Below are 20,596 nucleotides of genomic sequence, written 5' to 3'. Positions count from 1 at the left end.
TAAACCTTTGAAACAAAAGAAAACGGTGCAATGAGGAATAAAAAGCCTTTAAAATTACACTCTGTTGTTGCCGATATCCAGAGAAATGTAGCCTCTTATGTATAACACCAGATAATACACTTTATTTTGAAAGGAAACGCATTTTTTCCTACAGTTTTAGGGGTGTGTTTGACGCAGTTTTTGTTCAGCTGCTTATCTTACCGCCCTCTGGCGTCTTGGAGGGGAACAGAGGACCGCAAATTCTTGGTCTCAACAAAATCTTCCCATAATTGACCACACGATGGCGATATGGGTAATATATTGATAAATTGTGAGATTTAAAAGCCTGCTTTATGAAATTGTAAGATTCCTTGACAAATAATTTAAACCTATAGTCGTTAAAAAAGTTTTTTCTCAATAAGTGTAGTGATTATTCTTGCTCATAACATAACTTTTAACTCTACAGATATTGTCCGTGTGTGAAAGAGAGAGATAAAGTGAGGTAGAGGGAGAGGAAGAGAGAGAGAGAGAAAGACGGAGGAAGGGGGTTCACACAGAGAGAGAATATAGTAGTGATATGTAACAGATGTGCTTCAAAGTCAGCATCACATTTTGAATCTCAGACATCACATGGCATCCTCTTCGTCCTGATTGGGGGTATTTTCACCTCGAATAAGCCGCATGCTGGTTGGTTGAAAGGCAATCATCCCATCGTCGTGAAGCAAACTCTGCGCTCCACAGCGAGGAGGAGGAAGAAGAGGGACGGCGGAGCAGATCGCCCGTGCTCACACTTTCCTTTTTTGTTAAGGGCTCGTTTGGCAATAGCCGGCACAGACCGTAAGAACTGTTGTGTTGGTGGTGGTGGTGGAGGAGGATGATGACGGGCAAATCTGTGAAAGACGTTGACAGATACCAGGCTGTCCTCAACTCTTTACTGGCGCTGGAGGAGAACAAATACTGCGCTGACTGTGAATCGAAAGGTAGGTGATTTCCATCAGGGTCATGTTTCCCCGGGTTTTGTGCCCGAGGCGCGCGCCCGGCGCTTGAATCGACCCTCTTTGATCGTTTACTACGCTGGAAAAAAAATGCTGCACTGCATTCATCATCCCTCGACCAATTGCATTGTACTATGGTGCAAAGACGTGGAGCCACATCCTTACACGGCTGGAGCATGGCATGCAGTTACATCATGCCAAGCTACCATAAGTAATAGGATCTAAAAAGGGTGAGAACTGCGTGGCGGGATGAAGTGAGAAAATGCGCTCATTAGTGAAAACGACTCCAGCTATCGCCGCTCAGGTTGTCTGACAGCCGGTGTGGAAAGAGCAGGGAAGCAGGCACAGAGATGGAGTTGAAGGCACCTGTGCTGACTTTGAGTCACCCTGAACACACTGTTCTTGCAGACTGGGAGCAGGCAGTGAAACCCAACTCTTAACAAAGAGGCACTGCAATGTTCTTACAACACTGAGTTGCAATTCTCAGTGATTACCTATATAGCAAGAAGACCTATTGAGTTGCTTGATTGTAGTGGAGCCAGGCTGTCTTTTTATACACTGAATCACCATAATCAGACTGTCAGGTGCTCTATGTGTTCATTTGTGTGGAGCCTCAAGGAGGCCTTGAACCTTTATTTTTGCCATAGGGGTGGGTAAACACTGGTGTTATGGTCGCAAATACACTCAGAGTCTTGAGTCAACAAACAGACTATTCAAAGGTTGCTCTTTATTTGGTTTTTGGATGAGCCATCAACAAGTTGATGAGGCCGTGGGGCTGTTTCCTTATGTTAGTTAAAGAATCTTGCATATTTTTCTGGAAAAGGAATGTTTTTGTTTACATGCAGGTTGTGTGGGCCTTGTGGGTGGATTCTGTAGAGCATACAGCCGGTGTTGGGCTTATCGAGATGAACATCACTGACTCTAAATGTTTGAAAGGAAGCGCTGTGTGTACACAAATCACTGTAATGCAGGAGGACACCCTTGGTGAATGCAAACTTTGAGAATGATATGTGTAGACAGACCCCAGTTTAAAATGGGAGTATTCACTATATATACGAAAGTTACTGACCAGGCAAACATTAAAGGCAACCGTCAGAAGATGGGCACACTGGGGTCATAAAGGGATGGACATGCTCAGGAACAGCACTCTAGTAGGCTGTGGTGTTTAAACGATGCTTAGTTGGTATGAAAATATTCCCCACGCAGGATGGATCCATGCTTTCATGTTGTTTCTAGCAAACTCTGACCCTAACATCCAAATATTGCAGTAGAGATCTAGATTCATCAGACTGGGCAACGTTTTTACGTCTTCTGTTGTCCATGTGTGGTGAGCTTGTATGAATTGTAGCCTGAGTTTCCTGTTCTCAGCTGACAGGATTTACACCCAGTATGATCTTTTGTGTTTTGAAGTCCATCTGCTTCAAGGTTTGTTGTGCTTTCAGAGATGCTGTTCTGTATACCTTGGTTGTAACGAGTGATTCTTTGTGTTTCAACATTAAATCTGTCTGGCCATTTTCCTCTAACCTCCAACATCAACAAGGTATTTTCACCCAGAGAATTTTTGGTATCAGAATGTCCTTAATATGGTCAATCTTCTGTTTACAAGGGGCAACCAATCAGAATTGGCTTGTCTCAGACATAGGAAGCTCTAAGGGAAGATAAATAAGGATTATTCTGAACTCTGATTCATGCAAAGCTACTTTAGCAGAGTCCAAGACTAAAAACACAGACTTAGTAGTGAGCATATTAGTATCCTTTTATTATAATAATACTGAATTCTATGCATAGTTTTGCCTTAATAAAAAAATCTAAGATCTATAGGCTAAACTGTATAGTCAGCTAGGTCTATACAAGTTCAAGTGTGTAATTAAAGCTTTAGTAAAAATCAGTTCCAGCTGTCAAGCAAGTACAGCGCATCACCTCTCCTGGGAGGATGTTAATATCTAATTTGTGATAGACATTTTGTTTCCTTTTAAAACACATTTGTATATAACTTTAGTAAGATGACATGTGACCACAAGGTCTTAGTTGTATTTAAACTGAATAAGTCACCAGATCTATGAATACAACAACGAAGGGTTTTGTTAATGTTCCTATTGCCTTTGGGTGCTCTTTTAAACAAGATATTTAGAAGTGATGCTGTTCGCCTTCAGGCAAACACACTCGTGACTGCTCAGTGGACAGTTTGAAAACAGCACAGTATGATTGGGCTCCTGCAGCTTATTTACATACTGTTTGAAGGCTCGGGCGCAGACTTCAGAAGCACAGAGAATAAATGATATCTTAGAAGATTATATTTGCATATGTGATGCTAATACGATGCTAATTTTACGACCTTTTACTCCCAAATCAGGCACATGTGGAGAGAGAAAGGGTATTTAAGTTAGCTACACAAGTTTGATTACTACTACGTTTCTCCTTTTTCTCGCATATTAAAATCATGGTCACAAAGGCTCTCTTGGTGTGAACTCTTTAGATTTTCAATGTAAGAGCTCGACATCCCTGCCAACCACACCCACACACACAAACAAAAACATGTTTTCTGTCAAGATTTCACACATTACAAAATCTTTGTACAATTTGCTAAAAGGGTGTCCACACAGGAAGCCTCTTGCAGCAATGTGACGAGCAGTGACCGTGGGATGACAGTAAAAATTTGAATAGTGGTCGCAACTGGAAAAATAACCACTGGCGAGTAAGGGAATCAACCACCAATGGGTTTAAAGAAAATGATTGACATGTGACTGTGTGATTCATGAGTACACCCTGGACAGGTTGCCAGATCTTATTATTTTTGATTTTTAAAATGTAATGTTTTGTTCCAAAATACATTTTTTTACAGTAAATATAAATACAGTTTTAAAGAACAGCAAATATTATTTTGTTATAAAAAGCTTTTATTTTGAAAGGTCACGAAGTCCTGGCTGACTCTGTGATCTGAGCTGATGCTCAGAGAGTGTTTTTTACCTCTTTGCTGAGTAGTGCATTTCTCAAAACTGTAAGTACAGATTCCAGACTACACACTCGAGTCGTGCACAGCCGCACAAGTGCACACCTCAAGCACATTAGTGCCCTCCCCTGCCCTCTCTCTCTTATCAGGGTTTTTTTTTTATTTTTGGCCATATGGCTCGTGATGGGGTTTGGTCTAATCTTGTTTGCACCTGATTGCCATTGCACGTTCATCACCTACCTCCCTCCCTCCCTCCTTCTCTCAGGATGATCAGAGAGGAAGTGGTGTATGGAGCCAAGAACGTGTTTATTCCAGCGAATGCAAACACACAACAGCAGCACTCTCAGAAATTCCCCTGTCTATTATATACTGCGCCGCTGGAACAATATCTCTTTCTCCGACTGTAGCTTACTGCCTGTGCGCCGCAAACTTCCTGTCTCTGTCTGTTTCTCTGGGCTGCATGACTTTGTGTGCTATTTGTTTATTTATTTCTACCACTTCCTCATAAAGTGACAGCCCTCCAGTAAATCTTTAATACTGCCAGGAAATAATAAAGAGACAGGGGGAGAGGCAGAGGGTTAGGCAGGGTGCATAATGTAGTCAACACTTCAACCTCTGGCTTCAGTCTCAAGGGGCTGTGTACATGTGCGTGCATGTGTGTGTGCGTGTGTGCGTGTGTGTGTGTGTGTGTTTGAATGAGCATAAAAGCATGTCTACCATATTGTCTCCATTGTACTTGTGTTTACTCATGCTGGGCCCTGGTTGCTGTGGTGATATCACCTGATGATGCCAGGCTGTCTACCTCAACCATGAGCTCTCAGTCCCCTCCTCCCCTCGGACCCTTTTTAATCTCATCCAATGAGAAGTCAGCAGAGATTTCCATTCAGAGAAGAAGGTTATTGGACGTGTGTGTCGGTGTGTGTTTGTTTGCGCGTGTGTCCTTGGCTGGCACAAAGTACAGAGCCTCAGTACCAGAGAGAGGCTGGCACCGTGCTACATTGCTGTGCGCACAACTCTCTAATACACAGCGATGGCCAGATTAAGCTGCAAAGGGCTTTGGGACAAATAAGCTGCTGGGTCCCTTTTTAACAACCCTGATCCTGCCTTTACACCTGCAAATCGTATCACTGCGCAGGAGGACGCACGCGTCTACCCGTTTAAGAGTCTCGTGCTAGTGACAGCGTGACAGGATGTAAACATTAAGGGAGTCCTTCCTCAGCTGAGCTGTAATGTTGTCAGCTGCATGCTTCCTTACCAAGAAAAGAACTCATACCAGAAACTGCTCACTGCAGTGTTTTGGAGTAAATGGGTCACGATTTCTGGATAAAGATGCTACTGTTGAGTTAGTAAGCAGTTTTTAACCATGTATTTCCATTATAATGAAAAGAAGGCACAGCTAACATCACCAAAACTAGTTAACTTTATTAACAAAGAATATCAAAACAGAGGAAAAACTCATACATTTGCTTTTGGTGTGAACTATCCCTTTAAGAATGCTGAATATGTAAGCGCCAGCTTAGCAATCAGCAAGCAATAGTGGGAAGGAAAAACTCTCGTTTTAGCAGGAAGAAACCTCCGGCACAACCAGGCTCAAGGAGCTGCAGCCATCTGCCATGACTGGCTGGGGGTGAGGGGATGGAGACACAGGACAAAAGATACACTGTGGAGGAGAGCCAGAGATTAATGATTAAATGCAAAGTGGTGTATAAACACAGAAAGAGTGAAAAGAAAATCAGTCTGAGGCTGAGCTGGGCTTAGAGAGTTCTTGTACATTGAAACATTGGCCATTTTTAACATGAGCACTAACCACTGTAACATTTTATAGGATAAAACATAAAAATATTGCCCCTCCGTAAGACTATTCTAAACACAACTTTTCTCGTGGCCCCTGAGTTGCCCGTTTGGACTGATTGGTGAATTCAGCCTTATACAACCATGTAGGAAAAACACACAAAAAGTATAATAAGGTCACACGTCAGTCTGCTGGGGTTTTTATCTGTGAATTGGCCGCACGGGAAGCAGACAAAATGTCAGGAGCAGCTAAAAGAGAGCAGTTATTAAAATCCTAAAAATCATATAGCTGTGAGCTCCTCAAAGGTAAGTTATGTCACATGAATTGTGCTGTTACCTTTTCACCAGGTGATAAATTGGTTCTAAGGATGCATTTTAGTTCTATAGATAGTGGTTGTCTTGGTGCAGGGGATTGCTCTAACAGCTAAGCAAATAACACAGATGACTACTCAGCACAATAACCTTATAACATTTCAGGGGATAAAAACAATATGTGGGCAATAGGATTAAAAAAGACATAAAAGCAGGACTAGAAATTTGGACTGCCTTACTCATCTTTTTATATGTAACACTGTTCAACCTCAATTACTCACCTGCAGGATCACAGTCATGATGTTTGCATGGTAACACAGATGGTGGGTGTGCCTTTTGTAAATTATCAATAGGTTCCATCTGCTTGGCTCAGATTGGGTCACTGGGTGGCTCCAGGGTATCTGGATTGGTTTAGATGCTAATGGGCTAGAGAGTAAGGGACAAAGGCGCATATGCATGAGCGTGTGTTTTGTGTGGCGGCGGAGCAGGGCGTGGGATCCGCTGATGGCTGAGATGCTCCGTGGGATTAACTGGGTACATGCAGAGAGCACCATTTATCCTTGTGGGATGTAGGCTAATGGACCATATGTACCTGCTCATGAACAAGTGTGTATGTGTGTGAGAGTCGGTGGACCAGTGTATTTGTGTGACGTGTGCACCTGTGTGTTTGTAACTGTAAGGATTCAGACAGGGTTTTTAACAGAGATGTGTTTAAGATGAGAAGTTAATGACTAAGTCGCCAGAAATGGTATGGAAAAGCATTCAAATACGTTTGTGTAAATGACCTCGAAGTTCATTACAGATCTCTGTGTGCTCTCTCTGCTCGTCATACCCCCCGTTACACCCCAGCCGGACGTCTAAAGTCCACCATTTGATGACTATAAAAATCCCCTCCTGCTTGTCTCTGTTTTTGGCTCTCGCTGTGGCTCTGCCTTCTCCACCCCTAATGTGCTTCAGCCTGCGTGTTTCACAACCATGACCACAGCCATTTTTTAATTTAATTATTTATTTACTTTTGCCAGGGTGATTCATCAGTTGTCTCTGCTTTTGGATGCTTTTCCGTGTAAAAACTGAGAAAGGGACTTATTAGTCAGACCTGGAGAATTTAATTAGACCTTTAAATGATGTTGGCATTTGCTCTTTTGATCACATCAAGAAAAGAGGACATGTATTCACCGCTGCTGGTGAACGGTGGAGCAGTCTACACTCACTGTGATGCCAGCCACAAAGAAAAAGTGATTCATAGTTGGTTCAATCTTTTCTTCCCTTTTTAGACGTCTCCTCCACCTACTTCCTAGTATATCTGTTCAAAGCACCTGGAGGTGTGCAGTGCCGGACAGACGCACTGCATATGGGTTCTTACTCAAGCATCGCATTGATTGGAACAAGAGAAGGCTGCTTCTCTGTGGTGTGCAGGTGTGATCTGCCTTAAATGTAGCCTTCATCTGTGTGCTCTTTCTGCTCCCCCGGCTCACTGGATCAGCGCACTCCTGTGCACACCTGAGGACCATGACTCCAAACATTCATAATACCCAGCTGGAAGCAGATTAAACCTTCGCATGAGGGGAGAAAAATAACAGGCAGTGTATGGAAAGAAGACTCTGAAGCCATGCTAGCAGCTCAGTTGAACTGTATAACAGTGCTTTTGGCTAAGTGCTAATGTCAAGATGCTAACAGTGACGGTGCTGATTTTTACTGGGTATGTTTATCGGTTTGGACTTTTATGGTGAATCTTTGTTGAGCCTATGACCTACATAGAGTGGCTTGCAAAAGTATTCGGCCCCCTTGAACTTTTCCACATTTTGTCACATTACAGCCACAAACATGAATCAATTTTATCGGAATTCCACGTGAAAGACCAATACAAAGTGGCGTAAACGTGAGAAGTGGAGCAAAAATCATACATGATTCCAAACTTTTTTTTTTTACAAATAAATAACTGAAAAGTGGGGTGTACGTAATTATTCAGCCCCCTGAGTCAATACTCTGTAGAACCACCTTTTGCTGCGATTACAGCTGCCAGTCTTTTAGGGTATGTCTCTACCAGCTTTGCACATCTAGAGACTGAAATCCTTGCCCATTCTTCTTTGCAAAACAGCTCCAGCTCAGTCAGATTAGATGGACAGCGTTTGTGAACAGCAGTTTTGAGGTGTGAGGTTGTTCACTGTCAATTACTAGTGGACATGCATGCTCAAGTCACATAGGTGGCTGGCCACCCCCTTAAGTAGGGGTTGGGAATTAATTTTCCCAAGGGGCGACATGAGAAACTGGGACTGTTGTAAAGGGCCACACCAATAAACTTCTTCTTTTGGCTGCTCAAAGTGGGTTCTGTTTACTAAGGACCCACCAACTTTGAGTTACTTGAACAGAATATTGTCATTTGATGACCATTAATGGAAAAGGCACACAAATTATTATGAATGAATGAATAAGCATTCATAATAATTTGTGTGCCTTTTCCATTAATGGTCATCAAAGACGAACCATGGTGCAATACCTTGAGGCGACTTTTGTTGTGATTTGGCGCTATATAAATAAAATATATATACATATATATATAAATAAAATTGAATTGAATTGAATACACATTATGACTTCTTGATCGAACCTGACTAATTTATCAATGTTTACATTGCATATCATCCAGGTAAGTAAATCCCCAAAAGTTGATTCTGTACATCTGGACGTAGCGTTTTCAGTGGGAGAAACGTTTCGTCACTCATTCAAGTGACTTCTTCAGCCTCAGCTGACTGCAGGTTTCCCCAATCTTATAAACAGTACATTTGCATAATGACTGAAACCAGCCCACTGAAGGAACAATGGGCTGGGAGGTCACCTTCATCATAATTATGCAAATTCTCATGACTATTGATCAACAACCACTGATCAAAGCTCATTGATCAAAGACAATTGATCCATGGCCGTGAGTACCATTCACAGAGTTGGGGAATGGCTGGAATCACAGCATTGTAAGATGGCGAAAGATGTAACCTTAGGCCCCCTCCTCGATTCAGAGATGGTCTTTCCCTTCTCGCATGACTCTGCGTTCACACCAGCGTTCCTCCCTGTCCAGGATGTGTACATCCTCATCATTGAAAGAGTGTGCACTGACCTGTAGGTGTTTATGAGATTGGGGAAACCTGCAGTCAGCTGAGACTGAAGAAGTCACTCGGATGAGTGATGAAACGTTTCTCCCACTGAAAACGCTACGTCCAGATGACAGAATCAACTTTTGGGGATTTACATTGCATAGTTTTGTCTACCAGACGGCACTCTACAGATTCCCTGCTGGCAACATAACAACCAAACAACCATCGGAGGAGAGTCAGACAAACTTTTTCAATTCAATTCAATTTTATTTATATAGCGCCAAATCACAACAAATGTCGCCTCAAGGCGCTTCATAGATACAGAGAAAAGCCCAACAATCATATGACCCCCTATGAGCAAGCACTTTGGCGACAGTGGGAAGGAAAAACTCCCTTTTAACAGGAAGAAACCTCCGGCAGAACCAGGCTCAGGGAGGGGCGGCCATCTGCTGCGACCGGTTGGGGTGAGAGAAGGAAGACAGGATAAAAGACATGCTGTGGAAGAGAGACAGAGATTAATAACAGATACGATTCAATACAGAGAGGTCTGTTAATACATAGTGAGTGAGAAAGGTGACTGGAAAGGAAAAACTCAATGCATCATGGGAATCCCCCGGCAGCCTACATCTATTGCAGCATAACTAAGGGAGGATTCAGGGTCACCTGGTCCAGCCCTAACTATATGCTTTAGCAAAAAGGAAAGTTTTAAGCCTAATCTTAAAAGTAGAGATAGTGTCTGTCTCCCGAATCCAAACTGGAAGCTGGTTCCACAGAAGAGGGGCCTGAAAACTGAAGGCTCTCCCTCCCATTCTACTTTTAAATACTCTAGGAACAACAAGTAGGCCTGCAGAGCGAGAGCGAAGTGCTCTAATAGGGTGATATGGTACTACAAGGTCATTAAGATAAGATGGGGCCTGATTATTTAAGACCTTGTATGTGAGGAGCAGGATTTTGAATTCAATTCTGGATTTAACAGGAAGCCAATGAAGGGAAGCCATTGGCCAAATGAGGCCAAATGAGTAAATAAAGAGTTACACGTAACAGATGTTAGGGAAATCTATGTTTTGTGTGTCTAAAGGGACAAAATACAAACGTATAGTGGTTGGGCTCTGCCTGTTGAAGCAAAGTTAAGCTATTGTAACACATGCCATAATTTCGAAGACATTTCAGCTAAAAGCACAGACATCAGCCTCATAATGATGACTGAGAAGAGGTCAGGTCAGCTATGATTCATCTTCTGAACATCAGGAGCACCTAAACTATGTTTCATGACAGCTGATCTAATTGTTATTATAGACTCGCCTATTTTTTTGTAGAGACATCAGTCAAAACTGTGCATTGCTTAAAAGAAAAAAGAGAAACTTTTCAATATGCAAAGAATGGAAAAAGCATTCCCACAAATCCCAGAAAACATGAGGGCAGAAAATAAACAGAAAGGAAGAAATGGAACTGGTGTGAAAGAGATACGAGGGAGGCAGCCGTAGTGAGAAAGATAAGAAATGGCGGCCAGAGCACAGAGGGAGCATTAGAATAAGAGATGAGAAGGACAAACTAATTCCAGTGTTCAGGGACTTCAACACCATTGACAGCGTCTCTGTCTTTCTCTGTGTCTGTGTCGGCGTGTACAGTGGCTAAGCAGGCTTTGCGGAGTAATTCTACTATTATTAGCCAGTAGACAGCTAATGCTGCAGCTAGACAGTGAGGAAGAACAGTGCACATGGTGACTCTCTGTTTTTTGCATTTGTGATTCGCAGTTTAAAAAGATGGAGAAAACTGAAAACTAACTCTTAATAGTGCAAACAGAATTCTAGTAGGATTCAAGAAGGAGCGTATTCATTGCAGTGTTTTTCTCAGAGGAAAAGAGGAAGGCGCTGCGTGTTTTTCCCTTCTCAAACTCGACTTCCCCTTTCATTTGCATAGAATGGCCTTTTCTTAAACTCCGCACAATGCCTTTATCTGCCGGAAGAGGAGAAATCCAAATCGAAAAGCTGCTCTTCCCCCTAGTGGCGTGAAGGCCACTGTGCACGGACCTGTGGCAGCAGGGTTGCAGGGACTCACAGCAGAGATGGTTTGGAGAAGTGGAGGCAGAGAGTCGCAGAAAGAGATGGAGGCAAGGAAAGAGGAGGAGGGAGATATGGTAAAGATGTAAGAGCAGCACAAATATTATCTTTGAAGCTGAGTGCAGTCCCCAAAGACGATGGTTGCATATCTTGAGCAAAAATAAATAAATAACGATCTCATCTAAGATGTTTTTATTTATTTTGTTTTCTGAATATAGAAGGGAGATTTGCAAGCATGCTTTTAAGCTAAAAACATATGCATCATAAGCAATAAACAGGTCTCCACAAAATCTGAGTGGATCCATACGTTTGGCTCAGATCACTGTGCTCCCACACACACAGGCTCTTGATCAAATGAGTAATCATCCCTGCAGGTATCCAGGCCCTGAGTGTGTGTGATTGCTTGTGTGTGTGAGGTGCGTGTTTGTGGGACTTTGTACTCCTTCTCTCGCCTCTCAGTTATGTAGGCTAACTCTCGTATTGGATCCTATTACGTGTTAGGCCACCGCATGACTTACACAGGATTAGATGTGTTCCCTGCTGAGTTCAGACTCATAATTGAGGTTTCAGACTCGTCTCTTTATAATTGGTCTAAAATTAATTGTTTTTTTTCCCTCATCATGTTTCTCTAGTCTACTCACTTAGCCCTCTTTCTTGTTTAACCTAAATCCCTTTTATACCTTTAGCTTGACTTATCACCACCTCCTTGCATCGCTTCTCTGCAAAGACTCTCTCCTCTAAATTCTCCCCCCCCCCATTGCTCTTCCAGGTCCACGATGGGCATCCTGGAATTTGGGCATCTTCATCTGTATCCGCTGTGCTGGTATCCATCGAAACCTAGGGGTTCACATCTCCAAGGTCAAGTCTGTCAACCTGGATCAGTGGACGCAGGAGCAAGTCCAGGTCAGAGGTCTTCACTATGAAAATTTCATAACCACTAAAAAACCCAAAAGCTTTTAAATATTGGGTTAAATATTTTTGAACTGTCCCTGATTATTAAACGCTATAAATGTTGGCTTTCTTGTTTGTTTTTTGATTGTCTGTTTGTTTTTCAAGTTTCTCTAATTAGCTTAACTGACACTAGCCTGGCTCAAATTTCCTTATATGGTCATTTCAGACTAGAAGGTGGCTTACAAGGCATGGGTTCTGTTTGTGGAAGCCAAGTGAGGGGCATCCAATCAGAAGAAGGCTGTCTATTAAGGAGTGGCACATTAAAGAGACAGCTTATGAGGATGGATGAGATAAGGGGATGCATTATGACTCAGTAAAACATATGTAATTGGGGGGGGGAGGGGGGGAATACTGTGGATACAAATCACAATCAACCAATTAGCTTAGCATAAGATCGAGAAAATGCAGTATGCCTACTGTCCATCAAACCACTACTGTTCATTTTTAAGCCGATTTAAGATTATTGTGTTAATCAGTTCTAAGCTGTTGCTTCTTTTGTGAAAATCTTTCAGTAAGTAAAACCTTTAAATAAATAGATTTCCATACAATATAGAGATGGATAGAAAATAAACAACAAAATAATTTTTTGTAATTTAGTCATTTTACTCTGTGTATATATGCTTATTTTATCTGGTAGTTGGTATTTTCACATACAGTATAACTGAGGATTTTCCACCTCCGAGTAGCCTCTTTCTCTTTAGTATGCAGCTCATCTCGTCTGGTCTGATAGACAAGACAGTCAGCGTGATGCTTCTCAGTGTGAGGGGATTTCTTTGGTCAGCACTTTTTCTTTAGTTCTTTACAGCTCTCACAGAATCCTGCTTTTTCATATAACCGCACTTTAACAAGGACACCTTGGATATTGCATTTGAACATTACTAGATTTCTTTGCAATGTGTCAGTTATTTTGTTCTCTGTTGGTATCCCCAGTGTGTTCAAGAGATGGGAAATGCCAAGGCCAAACGGCTCTATGAGGCTTTTTTACCCGAGTGCTTCCAGCGTCCCGAGACAGACCAGGCTGCCGAGATCTTTATTAGGGACAAGTACGAAAAGAAGAAATACATGGATAAAGTCATTGACATCCAGATGCTCAGGGTGAGTCCACACAAACAGATCCACGTGTTTGCTCTTGTGTCTCCAGCAGAATCTGCAGAACAGGTTTGGAGAGTGAATTTCTCTTTCTTTCCTGCTACCGTCGACCAACCTTAAGTGTCGTCAAACAAAACCACTTCTTTTCTTTGTGCAGAAAGAAAAGAGTTGTGACAACATCCCAAAGGAGCCAGTTGTATTTGAGAAGATGAAATTGGTAGGTGCATCATTCCATGTTCATATCATAGCCCAGAGATTCCATTCTGGCCTTTGTTATCTTGGTTTTGTTTATTATATTGTTAAGTTGCTAAATTAATTTTAAAAAAATCAAGAGGCAACCTAAGTCTAATGGAGTAGTAGTCAATCGTCGCAACCACACTCCCTGTCTTCAAGCCTGAACAACATTTTTAAAAAAAGGTCCAAAGCTAACCCCCAACCGGTTGCCAGAGATGGTTGCCCCTCCCTGAGCCTGGTTCTACCAGAGGTTTCTTCCTGTTAAAAGGGAGTTTTTCCTTCACACTGTCGCCAGGTGCTTGGTTGGCACTGATAAGAGGTTGTCTGATTTTTGGGGTTTTCTCTGTATTTTTGTAAACTCTGTACCTTACAAAACAAAACAACTTGAGTCAACTGTTGTGATTTGATGCTATATAAATAAAATTGAATTGATATAAACATTTTAGCATCTGGGCAGATGATGCATATTGTAGAACTTAACTTTGTCTCACTAGACAATCTCATAGAATCTTTCAAATGAAACATTCTTGTTTTAAAAATTCTATGATATTATCTAGTGAGACAAAGTTAAGTCAAACATTGAAAATGAAACATTCTTGTTGAACTTAATTATAAACCTTGGTCATCCCTGTATTTGAAAAGGCGTCAACAAAAGGCAGAGAAAAGCTGGTAACTCTTATTGTGGTGATTTGAATGGAACAGTCATTTAATACCACTAGTGAGTGTGAAGAGTAAAAGAATCGGCAGACAGACTCATTCGCCAGTGCAGAATTGTTGCATTAATTACACTGATTTTCTCTGTTGTGACAGAAAAAGGACGTCAGCCCAAAGACAGATTCCCAGTCTGTCACAGACCTGCTTGGACTAGGTATTCTGCCTTATGCACCTGCACGCATGCGCTTACACTAACACAGAGTCCAAAATATTAGCACACTAGGAAACTGCTGTCTTAATATAGAACTGCTTTATGTTGCAAGTCTGCACCTAAAAAGCAAATAAACATGCCAGGCATCTATTTTAGGACAGAAAGCTGAATCATAATTAGATGAGCTGCTTTGAACGTGGATACCTGAAACGGTTGTTATCATCATTGCCTCTATTAGATGCCCCAGCTCCAAGCCCTGCGGTGTCTAATGGTGGAGGATGTGTTCCAGACAGTAATGAGAGCCCAGTGGTGTCTAACGCAGCCCTTGCACACTCTGCCCTGGATCTCTTCAGCTCCCTCGCAGCCCCCTCCCCTGCTTCCTCTACAAAAAGCACGGTAGTAGACAACACACTGTACATGCTGTAAGCTGCTGAGTTTTTATTTGCGTACATTCAGACACACTTTCATCTTTGCCTTGTGTCTGTCCAGTCTGTTTCCAGCACATTGCCTCAGAGCAGAGTGACTGCCTCGGTGCCTGAGAATCTGAGCTTGTTCTTAGACGCAGCACCCAAAGCAGAGGAGGGCACTGTCAAGAAACTATCCAAGGACTCCATTCTTTCCCTTTACGCCTCCACTCCCTCGGTACATGCCAGCAGTATGGCTGCACATGGTAAGAGTTTATAAGATTTCTGTCCGATGTGGTCCAGATCTGGATGTTGACACGGTGATAGTCTGCTCATCGTTATTGGTGTCTGTGATTGCTCTCAGCAGGCTTGTACATGAACCAAATGGGATATCCAACACACCCGTACGGGCCATACCATTCTTTAGCCCAGGCGGGGGGAATGGGAGGCACTATGATGACATCACAGATGGCCATGATGGGGCAGCAACAGAGCGGGGTGATGGCAGTGCCACAAAACAGCATGATTGGAATTCAGCAGAACTGCATGATGGGGCAGCAGAATGGCTTAATGGGCGCTCAGGGTGTCACGGCTCAGCCTAGTGGCGTTGTGCCGTCGCCCTACATGACAGGAATGATGGGACAGCAGCAAACTGGAATGATGGTACAGCAGCAGAACAGCATTATAGGACAGCAACAAAGTGGGATGATGGGACAGCAGCAGCAGGTTGGGGGTTTGCCCGCATTACCCCAGCAGCAGGCTTACGGAGTCCAGCAAGCCCAGCAGCTACAGTGGAACATCAGTCAGGTGTGTGTTTGTTTTTTGGGGTTTTGAAAGTTGGGAGAGGAGTGGATCCGTTGCTAAAGTTCATTTTGTGCCCTTCAGATGACTCAGCACATGGCCGGCATGAATCTTTACAACACCAGCGGTATGATGGGATACAGCGGTCAACAAATGGGAGGTTCAGCAGCTCCAAGTTCGGCACACATGACAGCGCACGTGTGGAAATGAGCTTGTCTATCTGAGATTCGATGGAGCGCCAACGACCCACAAAAGGAGAAGAGAAACGACGTGGATCAGACTCTCCATTAAACATTTTCTGATGCAAGGGAGGAGGAGGAGGAGACTGAGGTGGAGAAGAAGAAGAAGGTTTGAGAAACCACTACTACCTCTCTCTCTCCTCTCTGGCCGCGCTTCCTCTTGCCGTCTCATGCATAGCCATGTTCTGCAGATTTCCATGTTTGCCTTCAGGACCTTTTCATATGACGACTAAGACAAGGCGGTTCTGAGGCCACTGGTTAGGACTCCAGAGCTTTCTTTCTGCCCAGCCTTTATGAGAGAGAGCTTGTGTGCAGAAACATTATGAGGGTATCAAGCAGCTGCAGAATTGCACTGTTTCATATTTAATCAGATTGCACTGGGGTTGGCATTGGGGTTAGCCTAGCTTTAAAAGCTCAAATAGACCGAGATAATCTAAATAGGTGGCTCATACTTTACGCCCTACATTACCAGTATTTACCCAACTGATGGGGCGACATTTAGTGATGATATATACAGTGGCCCTGAGAGGTCAAACACACTGCTGCCTAATAAAACACCAGCAAAAATGAAAAATGGTGCAAAAGCACACAAAAAATAATTGAAGTTCAATAAAACCCAATGGAAATAGAAAGAAAAACACTGGAGAAGCTAATAGAAAAAAATCAAACAAAACACAACAGAAATGTTTTTGGCTAACAGCTAACAGTAAACGGCTAACAGCAACCATGTACCTACAGTGTCCATTGTGTTTTGTCCGAATTTTTTTTTCTATGTCCGTTATGTTTTAATCAACTTCTGTGGTGCTTTTGCAAAATTTTAATGTTTTGCTGGTGTTTTCTACAGTTGCAGTGCATGTGACCTCTCAGGGCCACCGTAGACATAGCTACATTTTAACAGCAGCCATATTTGCAAAGTGTAGCAGCTACAACTTTATTCAGCCAATTTCAAGTTCGAGATTTAGAGCTTTTCAAAAGTATATTTTCACATAAGTGAGATGAGCTGCTGCGAATTCAGTTAATAATCATTAAAAAATATAAAAGCTAGGCTAGCCTAATAGTCCCTTCATGCTGCATGCAGAAGACAAATACACATAACCGTTTTTAGCCACATATATCTCGACATTCTACTCATCTAACAATATTTAATTCAAGCAACAAATCCTACCTACACAGCCCGTAATATTGATGTCTTCATCTGAATATCTAGAGGGCTTCTTTTAGAATCTTTAATCTTCAAATGTCAAAAGTCCAAAACCATATTTTGGGAGACCAAAGATCAACACTAGCTTTACTGTAAGTGGACAGTATTCCTGTATGCTTTTTCCTGTTCAACCACTTAACTAGTGATTAATAGAAAAAAAAAAAAACAGCAATTCAGCAGTCCAGCATCACTGTCTTCACTGTGCTGTTTTTTCACCAAGGGTAGGACACTTAAAAAAAAAAAAAAGAAGAAGAAGAAGAAAGAAATAATTTTGCATGCAGTGTCATCAGCGCCCGCACACCTCCAGTTATGAATCTACCTGGTGCATTAGTGGCCTCAAATAACGTTGAATGTCTGTAAATAGGAGGTGAACAGAGAAGTGGGAGCAGAGACGGAAAACTTCAAGGTGAAGGTCAGCCGGGTTTCAGATGCTTCCACTGAATTGCATGAAAAGAATGTGTATCTAGCTCTGATTGTATGTACTGTACTGTTTGTTAAGATTTGCGAATGTGTCTCTCTGAATGTTTCTCCCTCTGACACAGTCTTTGATAAAGACTGACAAAAAACCAATAAAAAAAATAGGTAAAACATGTGCTCTGAATGTGATCTCGGTTGACTCGTTTGATCGCGTGCACTTGTGTTTCGATGTGTTTTTGGTTTTTATATATTCCGTCTAGAAACGTACACCTTGTGTCTCTCGAACATCTGTGCTCGATGGCATCCTGTGGGTTTCCAGTTTTGCTGTAACGGCCTCCCCTTTACGTTGGGGGCAAACAGTGAGCTGTATTTAACAATCTGGCCAAACCACATTGTGAAGCATAAAGCGATTGTATAACGGCAATCTGTCACATCTGTTTTAGCTGATGCTTTTACGCTTCTCCCACACACACCATCTCTGTGCCCCGATTTCTCTTAAAAGTGTTGCTAAATCCGCCTTTTCTGATAAATGCTTATGGAAATGCTGTGTTTCTGTTATTTTAATTTTATTTGACACTTGTGTTAAGCTGGTAAGATGCTGCTTTTAATGTGAGTGGCAGCAATATAGGAGGTGCCTATGTGGAGCATATAAGGACTTATTTCACAACAGTGTGACAGCAGCAGTCACCTTCTCCACTGAGAGCAACATTTATATAAGAGAGAGCACATCCAGCACAGCAACAGCAAATCTGTCAGTCAACAAAAGTTTCTGGAAAGGCAGTGCAAGTCCACCTCTGTGGACACTAAGGCCTCACCTGAGCTTTTCCATTTGTGATCAGGCTACTTTTTTTTTTGGTCCGATATTTTTTCAGTGAAATAAAAACGAATAAAGGAATGTAACTTTGTACGTACTTGTCGATCAAGATACTGTATATTTTAATTCTTTATCAGAATGTCGCTGTATATTATGTTTCTTAAACAACATGTTCTGTATATTAGTTTGTTTGTTTTTTCCACATGCTTTGCCCCACTTTACACAATTTCAATAAAATTTAACAACGTATATGTGACATATGATAATTGTCCCAGTGAAAACATGCAAATAAATATTGTTTTGGTTAAATTTTATGTTGTTTTGTTGGTTGTGTTCATTGCTGGGCTTTGTCTTTAGTCCCTTTTCATTATTTCTTACACTATTAAACCACGCAAATGCCTGTTCACACGATTCTTCTGCAGGAATTGTTTGCATTCTGCAGAAAATTGCCTATTCTGCTAGACTGCTGTCAACAAAAAAGAAGGGGTGGCTGCACAGATGTTTATTACTACTGTGGAAGTTTGTTAGTAATTTTTTTCTGGCCTCATGTACAGGTCACAAAGGTCACGAAGCTCAATGTAGTTTGAGTATAGACACATTAATGTTGCTCTGCATGTGCATGACTTAAACAGTAGTAAGTGGTAGGCTCTCAAAATCAACTAAAAGTGCAACTGTGTAATACTATAAAGCTTGTTTCTACTGCCCACTAGTGGCCATACATGTTCATATGTGGCTGACTCATATGCTTTGTTGTGTGGCCTACTTCTTTGTCCATTTTAATCTAATTGAGATCATAATTTATAAAATGAGCATCTCGTTGTATTAAAAATATGTGAAAGCAGCAACTGAGGCCATATAATCAAGAGAAAGGTATTTGCTGAGGTCATTAATGGTGTTTTTTTTTTCCCCTCATAGACTTTTATACGTTTGACTTCTTTTTCCATAGGGAGGAGGTGCCCCCTGGTGGCCATCGGAAAGAATGCAGCTCTTTTTACGTGACTTGAACAAAGATTCATCAAAGATACAAAGAATGCACGACCTGCATTAGAAAAGTGAAGACACGGAGAATGAATGTCTGTGATTCAAATAAACTTTATTGACTTTGCGTCCAGATGTCAAAGGGCATGCAAATACAGGCTTCTGAATCCCATTGTTTTTTTTTCCTTTTCTCCTCAGTTTGGTTCTATTTTCTTACAAAACTACGTGCACCTTAAGTAATCAATTTTGCAGCGTACAAACCACAAAAATACCAGTTTTACATTATCAAATACTGCACATAGAAAACATTTACAAAGCACAGGTATAAAATTACAGCTCCCTTTGTTTTGTTTTGTTTTGTTTTTTCCTTCATCTTTGCCATAAACCACATCCTTTCATCAGCCAGGCAGCTATGCTATCCTTTGTTTTGCTTCTTGGTGGAACGTTTAAGGCCTGTTCAGAAAAGACAAACCCTCATTTACCAAAACAGCTATTCCAATTGACCCCGTAATTTGCAGGGGAAAAGAGGCATCGAGTCTACTACATGTGCTTTGGGAATGTGATTGTGGTCCATTTAAATATTAGTTAAACCATTAGTTTGGGTTGTGTTCTGTGCTTTCCTAGGTTTGATAAGATAAGGTTTGCCTTGATAGCAGGGAGGGGAGCTACTATGGCCCTAATACAATCTGACAGACGGCAAAAAAGGACAGAAAGGTTACAAAGCAAAACTTGTGCTGTGATCGCTGACATAGACGTGGATGAAGACAAACGAACTGAGGCCGTCAGGTCAACGGCAATGTCTGTGTTTGTTCTCATGGACAGCTGTAACGCTGGCAAATCAAACACCTGGAATGCATGCGTCTGGAATGCAACGTCGAAGAGAAAATTAAACTTGTTGATCACGAGCTCTACTGTCATACAGCAGTAAAATACACTGCATGCTTTGTTAAATTTATCCCAGCACTTAAATTTGTGGTTACACTTTTATCTTATTTATGGTAGCTCAACTGATACCAGTGTTGTGCCAAAAGCCAGAAAGTTATTTCTGATGTTTCCATGAGTTTCTTTGATGTCTAATACCTTTACTCATATCGGTAAATAGACTGGAGATGTATGAAGGGGTCATATATAAATAAAGAAACAACTGGTTTTTCATTCCCTTTTGGTCCCTTACAGTATGTTTCAAGAACTGTGATGTTATACTTGACGCCCTCTTTGCCAGATCTCTCTTGAAAAAGACATTTTTAATGTCAATGAGACTTTTTACTCGAATATATAAAGGAAATATAACAGTCACTTTGCCAAAAAACCTGATTCAAGCTTCTACCTTGTGAAGGGGAACTTCTTTCTGGCTCAAAATGTCTTGATATCATTCATGAGAAATAAGTCCGATATATTTTTCACACAAATTAGGCCAATCACTTTTT

General features: G+C 41.7%; 1 protein-coding gene across 1 annotated transcript; it reads left to right on the top strand.

Moving 5' to 3' along the window:
* The first annotated feature begins 498 nt into the window (after window positions 1-498).
* Window positions 499-18,505, top strand: smap2 (small ArfGAP2). The gene is made up of 9 exons (XM_006787585.3): window positions 499-959; window positions 11,946-12,079; window positions 13,058-13,222; window positions 13,374-13,433; window positions 14,261-14,318; window positions 14,554-14,711; window positions 14,805-14,985; window positions 15,084-15,526; window positions 15,605-18,505. The coding sequence occupies exons 1-9, from the start codon at window positions 854-856 to the stop codon at window positions 15,728-15,730; spliced, it is 1,431 nt and encodes a 476-aa protein (XP_006787648.2). The 5' UTR covers window positions 499-853; the 3' UTR covers window positions 15,731-18,505.
* The last annotated feature ends 2,091 nt before the right edge of the window (window positions 18,506-20,596 follow it).

This window comes from Neolamprologus brichardi, chromosome 22 (genome assembly GCF_056152115.1).
Source record: "Neolamprologus brichardi isolate AB-2024 chromosome 22, ASM5615211v1, whole genome shotgun sequence".
NCBI lineage: Eukaryota > Metazoa > Chordata > Actinopteri > Cichliformes > Cichlidae > Neolamprologus > Neolamprologus brichardi.
Note: the sequence above shows the minus strand (reverse complement) of the source record. Positions and strands in the feature narration are given on the sequence as shown.

Coding starts and splice junctions, on each gene's coding strand:
- smap2 (XM_006787585.3), top strand. CDS start 854: ATGATGACGGGCAAATCTGTGAAAGACGTTGACAGATACCAGGCTGTC. Junction 14,712..14,804: donor CTTCCTCTACAAAAAGCACG/GTAGTAGACAAC, acceptor GTGTCTGTCCAG/TCTGTTTCCAGCACATTGCC. Junction 14,986..15,083: donor CAGCAGTATGGCTGCACATG/GTAAGAGTTTAT, acceptor GATTGCTCTCAG/CAGGCTTGTACATGAACCAA.